At 39.4% G+C, this 12347-nt stretch overlaps 1 protein-coding gene across 1 annotated transcript; it reads right to left on the reverse strand.

The window, feature by feature from the left end:
- Positions 1 to 85: 85 nt before the first annotated feature.
- Positions 86 to 11444, reverse strand: LOC311193478 (coagulation factor XIII B chain-like; the record flags this gene model as incomplete). Its single annotated transcript, XM_084266310.1, has 12 exons — positions 86 to 176; positions 622 to 863; positions 1572 to 1754; positions 2571 to 2774; positions 4561 to 4743; positions 5376 to 5468; positions 5784 to 5963; positions 7616 to 7792; positions 7931 to 8107; positions 8469 to 8654; positions 9527 to 9727; positions 11417 to 11444. The coding sequence occupies 11 exons, from the start codon at positions 11442 to 11444 to the stop codon at positions 652 to 654; spliced, it is 1824 nt and encodes a 607-aa protein (XP_084122436.1). The 3' UTR covers positions 86 to 176; positions 622 to 651.
- Between the last annotated feature and the right edge of the window lie 903 nt (positions 11445 to 12347).

The raw sequence follows: 12347 nt of genomic DNA on the forward strand, positions 1-12347 counted from the left end.
GTTTAAATGCTCTCAATTAGCAAAACAAAGATGCTTGCTTACCTTTTTTTTTTTTTTAAGAATAATATTTAACTACTGAGTAGAATTTGCATATTTTTAGGTTTTTTAATTATTTCATACACGTGTTAACACAATTTTTCTTTTCCCTGAAGCCATGTCCTTTAGAGGCTTCTTACCTGTGAAAGGAGACATGGGCACTGTTAAGATATACAAAATATAGGTCACTCATTTCTCTGCAAAAAAATAGAGTTTAACATCATTTAACTTCCCAACACTGAAGGGCATGAAATTACATCTCAATGTAACTATAGTCTATAGTCACAAAAGCACTCCTGCTAGCAGAACCACCGGTATCCTCAAAGGACACAACTTGCTCAGTGTCCTCAGTATGGAACATTGCTCAGGTCTTGGATCTCCTTGGCCCTAGTTCTTCCAGGTGTGTGCCAAGACTGCATTGCCCTGCTGCATGCCCATCCTCACATCACAAACACTTTCTCTTCCCTCCCCCTGCAGCTCAGAACCAGCAATGCCACTCAACATCCACAAAACGGGCTGCAGTCATCTTGAAAATGAGACCACCTTAATTCAGCTGTTGCTAGCAGATAAAGAAAATGTACATACCTTTTCCATAGGCTTTCCTGAAGTCCATACTTATTTTCCTCTTTCAACACATCTTGGATACAGCAGCTGTCCTCTCTGACACTGCACATGAAATAAAGTTGTACCAGATTCTGCTTCAAAATGGTTCTGTTTGCAGTAAAATCCAACATAATCCCCGTGGTAGAAGTAAACTTGCTTGTCATAGAAGGCTTGTAACAGCACATTATTCTTCTCCATTTCATTTTTTGACAAAACACATGGCTCTAAAGGAGACACACACACAATCAGCGTTAATAAAGCAATTAGTATGGGAAAATGCATCATTTTGAACAGTCTACACTAAAACTGCAGATTATTTTTCCTTTGTCTTACTATATTATAGATGAAATCACTGGATTTTTGGATACTGCAGGCATGTCATATTTTGGGGGGGGTATGTGCTAATAAAGCATTACTCTTGAACTGAAAAAAACAAAAAAATGAAATTGAGATATTAAATACTCAATTTCTATATTCTAAATATCTGAATTTAGAGAGAGTGGTGGGCTTGTTCATCCTGGAGAAGAGGAGGCTCCAGGGAGACCTTGTTGCAGCCTTCAAGTACCTAAAGACCCTATAGGAAAGCTGGAGAGGGCCAGGTTACAAGGGCCTGGAGTGACAGGACAAGGGGCAATGGCCTTAAAATGAAGGCGGGGAGATTGAGATTAGATGTGAAAAAGAAAGTCTTCTCTGTGAGGGTGGGGAGGCCCTGGCACAGGTTGCCCAGAGAAGCTGTGGCTGCTCCTGGATCCCTGGCAGTGTTTAAGGCCAGGTTGGATGGGGCTTATGGGCAACCTGGGCTAGTGGAGGGTGTCCCTGCCCATGGCAGGGCATTGGGATTAGATGATTGTTAAGGTCCCTTCCAACCCAAACCAGTCTGGGATTCCATGATTTATAGGGAAATGCATCCTTATTAAGCATATCACACCTACCTATACAAACTGGTGGTGAAGTCCACTGCCCTTCAGAGCAGTAGATTCTCTCAGATCCTTGCAAGAAATGATAGTCAAAGCAACTATACTGAACTGAAGAACCACTGTCATACTGGGTCAGGGGTGGGAGAGTAAGAGCTCCATTCACAATGGAAGGTGGAGAGCCACATGTTTCTGTAGGATCTGGAATAACATTAAAAACCATTTGAGAAACATACAGCTTCAGAAGCTAGCCAAGCAGCAGCTTTAAATGCCTGTCAATGCTCAGAGAGTGTATTTCCTTGACACTTCATTACATCTCAGATCAAAATACAATATCCTGCTTAATTCTAACCATAAGAAATCCTTGTGTAAATTGAATTGTTTATAGCTATCATTCAGGAGAGATACAAATTCCCTAGGCTTAGAGAACAGCTCCTCCCTCCCTTCCACAGCTTTCCCCATCAAAGGAAATATACTTCTATATATTTAACAACAAAGCTGTCTTGTGCAAGGATATTTGTGTGTATCTGTAGCTGTCCTGGTTCTGGCCAGGCCAGAGGTAACCTCCCTAGGCACTGAACCCAGGTGAGCTGAGTTAGCAGGGGCTGTTTGCCACACCACCTGACATCACTCCCCCATAAAAAGGGCTGGTTGGGAAGGGTGCTCCTGGCTGCCTCCAGAGCAGCTGGTGGGTCAGACCTTGTATCTGCAGCACTCTGTATCATCATCAGGTCAGTACGATACTCTCTGTTATCACTGGTTGTGAGCGTAATTTGCCATGGCCTGTTATTGCTCCCCTTTCACTGTCCTTATCCCAACCCACAAGGCTTTGTCTGTTTCTCCTCAGGGAGTGAAGGAGCGGCATATGGTGCTCAGCCCCTGTTTGAGGCTGAACCACCAGAACTGTTAAATCCTGACCACTTACAACAGATTCTAGGCCTCCCTACTGATGCAAATTGTTTCTAAATTGGTCTGAGATTGATTAATTAAAGAGGCATTAAGAAAGTATTGCTTTACCTTGCATAATGCATTTTGGGTATTCCAGTCTGCCACGGTTACAGTGTGTCCTCCCAGGAGATGGAGTGGTGGTCTGGAGAAAGCTGTAGCCCTGTTTACATTCAAACTCTATGAGATCACCATGTAGGAAAACTAATTCTTCCTGTCTCCATTTCAACTCTATGTTGTTGCTGTTCATATCAGCTATGTTAAGACTGCATGGCTCTAGGAAATAAAGGGTACTTCAGTAAGTAGCCTGAAGTGATTTCTTACCTCCCTTTTGTAGGAGTCAGGAAAGATAAGTCTAAATCAATACTTCTAAAATGTTTTAGAATCTGAAGAAGAAGCACTATAGATGCATAAAAAAAGAAAGCAAAGTAAAGAAACAGGCTGAAGTAACAAGTAATATGCATAACCCCCCCAAAACTGGGAACAGTAAATCACAGAATACATATTTCTGACAAAATCTGTTTTCTGCAAGTGTTTGTAAACATATGGCAGCCTGGGTTTACCTCCAAAGACCAAAAGAACTTATTTACTATAACCTGAAAGGGCTTTTTATAAAGAAAATAGTAAACCATAAAAATTAACCAGTCAATCTTGGCTGTCAGGCTCGGTAAGCCCCTGGAGGACAGTAGGAGTTAACACAGTACATTTAAGCTGTTAACCTAAGGAAGTGTTTTGACCATTCCCTTTCTTTCCTTTTATTCTTTATTTTGCCACTGTTAAAAGAATGCAGAGACATTCCAAAAACCTTCTGGATGTTTTGTTCTTTGGGCTTTTTCAGGTTAATCAAGGCCAAAATTATTTTGGTTGCTTTCTGACAGGTTTCTTAAAATTTGCCAGGGTGACATCGAGCTTTCCATTAGGCAGTTAACCTCATTAACTTCTAAAACTACTTCAGCAAAGCCTGACAGAGGCACAGTTACAAAAATAGATCTCTGCAAGTCCCCAAAGAATCACTGCCTGATAGAAGCCCTTATTAATGCTTTGCTGAGGCAAAAGGCAAGGAGGAGTTGGTTGTTATGCATTTTGATGAGAGCACCATAACAGCAAATCAGTATGGCTATTTTCCTGAAACAACTACAGTCTGGGGGTGCTCCTTCTGGCCTGATTAGGTGGGGTTGAAAGGAAATGTCAGAAAAGACAGAAAGGATGATGGCTATCTGGATGCTTAGGGGAGAAGTAACACTTATATGAAATGAGTTTTCATTATTTCCGAAGATATGCTAAATTTGAGTATTCCAAATGAAGGATGCTGATCTGTTAGTTTATTTAGATTTGAGTAATTACAACTAAACTGGTTATCTATTTGTATTTTCATAGATTTTCATTGTAGACTACAAACCTAAGAGTAAATTTAACAAAAGATGCTAGTAAAATAGAATTATTTAATTACAGCAAAGAGGGAAAAGATTAACTAGCAACTCCTGTAGGTGATCAGTAGTATTCCTGCTAGCATTGATAAACTCCTAATGGGAGTTCTAGACAATGTTTTGAACAGCATACATAAACACACCATGGAAAATGAGAAAGTCCAGAATTAAGTAATAGATACAGACACATAACAAAAGCAAAGGCTGAAGGTTTAAAAATGAAAGCCCAAGGAGGTTGTTGCATTCCTTATTAATCACCTTTACAAGCCATTTTGGCAATGGCTGCCATCATTCTTTCTAACATATACTGAGGGACAGGAAGAAATTAACTGGACAGAGAATACAGCAGAAAGAAATTGGAGAATGCCCCTGAGTAGTGGGGATAGCAATGTTCTGGAATAGCTCACTCAGGAACACAGAGGCAGCTGTTAAAGTGGATGTTTATAAAACAGGCCAGAGGATACCTAGCAGGAGTGGCCTGGCTGTATTTGAGTTTGGCTCATCCTCATGTTCCTGGAAACTTTATTAACTTAAATGAAATAGAGAAGGTGGTCATGAAAGGATTATATAGAAGTTCTTCCCAATCTTACCTTTCTGTAAGACATATGATAATTCCTTTTTCTTACAAAACTTACCTAAGCAAGTTGGCTGCTCTGTCCAGTTTCCTTGTTCACAGTAAACTGTACTAGGTCCATCCAAAAAATGGTAACGCTGACAACCATATTCTACTGAGGAACCATTTCTGTAGCTTGTCAATAACGGACCAAAAATGATACCATTTGGAATCACAGGTGGAGAGGTACAGTTTTGCTGCATTTCTAATAAGAGGTAGGGAGATAAGTAACTCGATCATGAAAGGAAAGTTAACATTGGTGAAAGTATCAGTCCAGCAACAAACCAAGCAGAAATTTAGCTACAAATAAAACATACACCCATATTTCTTTTTCAATTTTTTGTTTTCAAAAACTCTACACTTGCCTTGCTGAGTTGCAGACAGGCATTCTAGTTCCCTCTGCACTCCTCATCTGTGTCTGCTTTTGACCCTTCCTGCTTTACACTCAATATAAATTAGTTTTTTTCCTGTGATGAGACAGTCTTTGTTGCTTGAAATGTTTAGCCCAAAATAAACAAAAGAAATCTCACTGGAACTAAGAATCAAAGGGTGAGAAAAATACTTCTGAATTTGCCTGTTCAAGCAACATTAACAGTAGGGGTATGAAATGACTCAAGGTAAATGCCAAGTGTACAAAATACAATTACAACCACTAGTAACAAGCAACAATGGCCTTTCAGTCAGACTGCTATGTTGGCATCTGTAGCACATACAAACATTCTTGGGAGTAGGGAACTGCACTATAGCAGAAGAGTACTAAGAGCAGTCATAATGATCCTAAATCAGCATTGTAGAGTACTGAAGTTCCTTTTCAATAGAGAAGCGATGTTCACCTACTTGTATCTTCACTGTGATATGTTTTGCTTGTTTTTATGGCTGCCTCTGCCTCAAGTGATGGTGGTTCCTCAAGTTTCTCTTTATCCATAGTTCCTATAACCAAAGCAGAATCTCAGAAAAAGAGTTTTCTCAGAAACAACTCATTTTCAAACAGCAAAACAGACACCGATGCCTTGTAAGATGTAATAAAATCAGTATCCCAGGGGAGAACTACAAGGCACAGATGTCAGTTGAATTCCACCTAGCTCATCACTTATTTTTAACCTGTGAGCGGTGGATCCTCTGCAAATGAGGCAGTACTTGAACTCTCAAGCAAACTGAGGAGGACACAAACAGTTTTGCAGATACAGAAATCGAAGGCATTGTTTGCAGACTTGTTCAGCTGTCAGTCTTCACAAAAGTACTAACCAAGACAAATAGGGGGTGATGTCCATTTTCCTTGTTCACACTGGATTTCCTCAGGTCCGTGCCTATCAAAGGGCCTGTGACACTGTATGTGAACTTTGTCTCCATTACGGTATGTCCTTCTAACAGTGGTGGTATGGGCATGAGGAGGAACTGGTGGTGGAGGACATTTATTCTTTACAGCTGAAAATAAAAAATGCATGTTGTTTTCTCACTAATCAAAACCATACACATGTTCTACTTTATGGCATGCAAGCCTGTTACTCAGAAGGGGTGTTTTTTTGTTGAGTAATGACTTAGTCCCATTTTCTTGACAAAATGGGAGACTGGAACAAAGAGTCATTTGACATTCAGCAAATATAAAGTAAGAGGTATTATGCTGTTGCACTACTAATAAAAATTTGTAATGTCTCCACATAATCTCAACAAAATGTTCTTTAAGGGACGTCAGGAAATAGATTCCCCATACCCTCCGTTGTTACAGTATTTAAAGCAGTTCAGGTATTAATTCTAATGCTACAGAAGCAGCAGTAATCACATCCTATTTCCTATCCCCAAATTAAGTTTGTGATTACTCTATCCTCAAAACTAAACTTGGGTTATGTTTTCATTCTCCTGAGCACCCCACCTTCTCTGCACTCGAGAAAATTCCTGCTGTGCCATCTGAATAAATACAGGGCTGGTGGTTGTAACAGATGCCATTTCACTGAGAGATTCCAGGGCATTTTAAACACTACTTCATCTTCTAGGAAAGTAAGATTACATCTTTGTACTCAGTCTTTTACAAGATTAGTTATAAAGGAATTATAAAACAATTTTACTGAAAACTGTGCTTATATACATGTATATTTTTAAAGGCTTTTTTTTAATCTCAAGGACACCACCACCTTTAACCCCAATTATTAAATTTGCTGTAGAAAACACTCTATGGGAAAAATTTCTGCAAAAATATTTTGGAAAAGAATACCATAGATTTAGCTTAAACAAATAGAAATGATTAATTAATACTTCCTGTCATCAACACCTGGCATCTCTTGTATACAAAGCAGAAAATTTGTTACAGTGGGCATTGTAGTCTCCTAAAGCTTAGAAGTAATTCTCATAAAGGGGACAATATTGAGATAAAACAATGATCCACAACTATCAAGGTATGTGGAATTAACCTCATAAATTCTCCACTAGGCTAAATCTTGATTTGTACTGTGTTCTGCTGTATAATGTATCTTACCTGGTTCACTCAACCTTTCATTCTTTTGAATATTTTCTGAGAATCTCTGTTATCCCCCAATGACTGGTGGAGTGATAGTAATTGTTAAAGGTGTGTTTCTGTCCTCAGAATAGCCCTCCTAGTTAATTCTACTGAAAACCCGTACAGCTTGTGAGGCTGTAAAACTGGAAAGCACCACAATCTCCTTGCTCCAGATGAACTTGTTACAGATTTTCTTAACTACCTCTCAAAAGGCATGTTCCCACCTCAAAAGGCAGGATTAAACATGCTTGATTAACCCTTTAAGTAATCTGAACCTGGTTTAACTTTAGGTTCAAGGGCTAAACAACACCCCTGTAATTCCTCCTTCTCTAAGGTATAACACAGAGTGGAAGAACATCAAAAAACAGTCTGCTTTATCGTTAAGAAAGCACCAAAATCCAGTTCCAATTATCATGGCCTCCCCTCCCCACTAACTCAGATCCATGTCCTTTGGCTACCACTTGATTTCTGTTTATACTGTGAACTGGTACAAAAAGCATGGGTTTATTTTGTATTCATAAAGCACTGCATGAAAGAAGGGGCAATTATTCCACAAAGAATTTGACATAGCAAAACTGTAAGGTACCTTCACACACTGGAGGCTCTGGATGCCATCCAAAGTTGTAACATTGTATTAGGTCAAATTCACTGACAGAGTAATTTTCCTCACAGAAAAAGTGAACTACATCTCCCTCTTCATAGACTTTCTTCACGGGATAGAAACCTCCGTGTGCTATTGCACTCAAAGAGGAGCAAGTTATTTCTAGGGAGAAAACACACAGCAGTGAAAACCTGTTGGTGAAGGCTTCCCCCACCCCAACAGCTTATATAACAAATCTTCTTGTAAGTTTTTGTTCATTTGTAGAACAAATCCCATTCCAAACAGAAGCCTATTACATACTAGTGCAATTTGGAGTACGAGACCACCCGTGTGACAGACACACTGCTGCTTCTGTAGTGTTTCCTCCTGCAGTGTGATATCCCTCATCACACTTGTATAGCAGCCTCTCATTCAGCTGAAGCTCTCGTTGGGCTGTGAAGTAGCTGCCGTGATGTAAATTGGGTACTTGACATGATGCTGAAATAAGTAAAGCATATACAGAGTATTAACTTCTCATTTCAAGCTATTCACCTAAAAGATTCTTTAGATAGCATCTTGAAATGCAACAGTTTACAGAACCTTTTCAGTCTTCTTGGGAAGAAAGGCCGGATGGCAATAGATTATTTGAAACAAAGAGATTTCATCTATAGTAATCCCCTCTCCATATACTTTTATCCATACCAATTCACAAAACAAGCACCACGTGACATCTGACAACCTCATTGCAAGAGAAAAATTCAAATGATAACACAACAGCTTGGTCTTACAGGTACAGCAAGAGCAGCAGAATTATATGTATGTAAGATGGATTATAAAGGAGAGAAATGCAGAATCCTACCAAAGTTTTTAGTGCAGCGTGGCTGGGAGGACCATCCTTCTGGCCAACACTGCACTGTATCTTCAGTGCCGCCGCTCGGAGTGTGGTAGCCTGGATTACACTTGTACTGCAGCTTCTCCTGTGTTTTGAAGTATGTTTCTGTACCATAAAAAAAGCCATTTTCCAGAAGAGGCTTGTTACATTTTTCTAAAAGAAAGGAGACAGCTTTGTTGGAAAGAAGAAAATAATGGACTGTTATGGTTCTCTGATATGCAAGAGAAGGGGCTTGATATACTGAAGGAACTCTACCACCATCATCAAAAACCCGCAAACTGGTGGGAATCCCACTGAACACCCCAACCAAGGGATCTAGAGCTAGTCTTCATACTACAGATGCTGAGTTTCCTTATTTGGGGAAAAACTAATGGACAATTTCCTCACAGAGAGTCTGTAGTAAAAACCCTTAAAATATATATTACTGTAAAAACATTCCATAAACAAACATTTGAGTTTGTATACTTAAAGGATTGATTTCACCTTATTGTCCTAACTTACTTACACACTTTATCTCTCCTGCTACACAGCTTCTGTTATGCTTAAAGGACTGGAGTATCTCCCCTATGAAGGTAGGCTGAAAGAACTGGGGCTGTTCAGCCTTGAGAAAAGAAGGTTAAGAGGGGATCTTATTAATGTTTATAAATATCTCAAGTGTGGGAGACAGAGGGGAATGGCCAGCCTCTTTTCAAGTCTGTGGAGACAGGACAAGGGGCAATGGCTGCAAGTTGGAGCACAGGAAGCTCTGCACCGATGTGCAGAAGAACAGTGAGAGTGACAGAGCACTGGGACAGGCTGCCCAGGGGGGTGTGGAGTCTCCTCTGGAGCTATTCCAGACCAGTCTGCATGCCTCCCTGTGCAACCTGTCCTAAGGGACCCTGCTTTGGCAAGGGGTTTGGACCTGATGATCTCTGGAGGTCCCTTCCAGCCCCTACGATTATGTGATGCTATACATGCAAGGAATTCCAGCTAAAAAATTTCCTGATAAAAGCCATGATGAGGTTAATTAATAAAGCAAAACTCACTGTAGCATCGTGGTGCTGGAGACCATCCTTTTGCTGTACAAGTTATTCTCCCATCTTGAGTCCCAGTTCCAGTTGTATAACCCACCATACAAGAATAGTAGAGGTTTTTTCCCTTACGCATAGGGAAATAGTAACTTTTGAAACTGTAGTAGTACTGGGCAATCTGTCCATTTTCTATCTGTGGCAAATCACAAGGTTTTTCTGAAAAAAGATGAGTATGTTTCTCACTTAAAATCTCAGCCCAGGTATGAGCTTTTTTGTATGTGTTTATTTGATATCAGTTGGATTGATTCAGGCTTCCAAACAAGGTGAATTAAAGTCTGAATACTTACATGCATGAAGACTCACTGAAATTAAGATATATTGGAATTTTACCAGCTTTTGTTCTTTAGATTCACAGGAATGTCAGGTGCAGAATGAAGCTTCTGAATGTGAGCCAGGCAAAACGGATGCAGGACATTTCTTTGACTCCTTTAGCCCTGAAGATGTAAGCATGAGCACCCTTTGCTGCATAAACATACTGACACCTGCTCTAAAATCCAGTGACAATGTCAAAACTAGCCCTGCCATGACTTCTCATTCAGCAGACATTACCAGAACAGTATGACAAACTGCCAGTAACAAGTTTAACTCACTCTGTTGCCTCAAGAAAGGAAAGTTAAGAACAGAGTCAACAGAAAAGAAAGAATGGAGGTGAAGGAAAGAACAAGCAGAACTGCAATTAAAAACCCCAAACCAACCAGTAACAGAAAACCTTTAAATGTCACATTCAACGTATCTGCTTTAAGTTATTCAAAAGAACCCAAAAGCCCTATTTATGTTTGCATTTCTCATAAAATTATCCTGTGAGTCTCAAAAACATTCTCTGTGGCACTACAACAGTCTAACCCAAAGACTCAAGTTTTAATAACTGAAGCACCACCTATAAGTCCTATTATAACTGGGCAGAATTTTCCTACAAGTTGGCACTGCTGCATTCACCAAATGGATCCAAAATAACAAACTATGGCTCCTTAACGTTACTAGAATTTACTGCATCTACTAGAATTTTATGTATATTCAGTACTTTTACTAAATAGAAGGTGTCAATCTAATTTTTTACTTCCCTTCCTCACCTGGCCGCTGTATCACCTCTACATTAAAGAAAAAACCCACAAACTTGAGGGTAACTAGAGAAATCAAAGGACAGAAATGGTTGCTACCTACATACCTTTTGTTTGCCATTCCAAAGGGTAGCAAGAGTAATTTCAACTGCTTTGCATAAGGACAAAGCTCTAGTGAAGACAGAGGTAGTTGCAACAAACACGTTGGAATTAAATATACATTAGCAGATACACAATGAAATGCAAAAAAAGTAGATGGCTTTTCTAGTAATGGAGTTGTGCCTTCATATATATATAGTCCACAGCCTTGTGAACTTGCAGTTCAAATGGTACATAATCTATATAAACCCAGGAATTTAAGCAATACTGAAAATACAGATAGGAAGTGCAGAACCAGCCCAGACTAACTTCTGCATTTAACTTTCACTCTCTTTCTTCGTGGTAAGCTAAAGCACATCACCGAGGCACTTCAATATATAAAATGTTTTAATAGGACAAAATTCATCTAAATGCCCCAAAACTGCTCAAATACATTTCAAAAGAAGCTTTTTTTGACCAGAACTGAACTTCTCAATATTACAGCTTTGAAGCATAAACATGAATCTGTGGCCCTGAGTTAGAGTGACAGTTCAATCACGATCCGCAGCCATCTCACAACAATAAAACTGTATTTGAAAAGCAGTGTGTACTCTTTGCAAAGATATGAAAGACTTTGCAACTTAAGTTACATACACTGCATGTTTAGATTCAATGTCCGTTTATTAAGTATAAAATTCAATGTATTTACCTTCTGCAAAGAGCTTCCCTGAATACATCACAACTAGGAAGAAAAAACAGCTTTTAAATCTCATCTTCATTACTGTCGCGCATGAACACTTTCCACCACTTGTGGAAAAACTCCCTAAGTATTACATTTGTAAATAATTAACTGGATTTTCAAAAGGTATTCACAAATGCCCTGGCATTCATGGTATTTAGTAACAAGTTATTTCACCAAAACTACTATTCTCTTTATTTTAGTCCCCCAAATACCCTAACAGAAGACTTGCAGAATTCCATTTGGCATGATTTACATCAGCGAAGAGGTCAGAACTGATCATTTTACAGTGAAACCAGGCATCAAGCTCATGGAACAATTTAAACTAATTGAATACTGTTCCCCTCAGCAGAACCTCCTGGGTTCCAAGTTTAAAGGGCATTCTGCTATCTGATTATTTACTTTGGCTGAATGAAGAGGAAAAGAAATTCCCCCTCCTCCAGCCTGCACCCAGATGACAACTCGGTTGCATTCTATATATTATTAATTCTGGGGGATCTTACATTAAGAACGCAGTCACTAGTATTATCTGTCTGTTGTATTTTACTGTATACAGCTAGCCCCTTTTTAGTCTTCTTTTTAAAATGAAGGAAAAAAAATAGAACCTAATTTACAATGCATTATCACCTGACTAATGGCTACCAGTTGACATTCCACCCTTGGGAGACAGATCTTTGAATTTGGGGGTGAGAAGGTATAATTGTACAGTTTTCCTTCTCTTGGCCTGGCTCTAAGAAAATACAATTCCAAGGCTCAAGAGAGCAGAATTTAAAGGAGATACTGTGATGAACACTGTTCAGCTACATGAGACGCATGCTTGGGTGTACTGCTGACTCATCAGAAGAAAGCACTCACAAATCATCTGGTCAGAATTTCTAAACTCACCCCTATGACATCCCAT

This window comes from Gallinula chloropus, assembly GCF_964237585.1.
Source record: "Gallinula chloropus genome assembly, chromosome: 6".
Lineage (NCBI taxonomy): Eukaryota > Metazoa > Chordata > Aves > Gruiformes > Rallidae > Gallinula > Gallinula chloropus.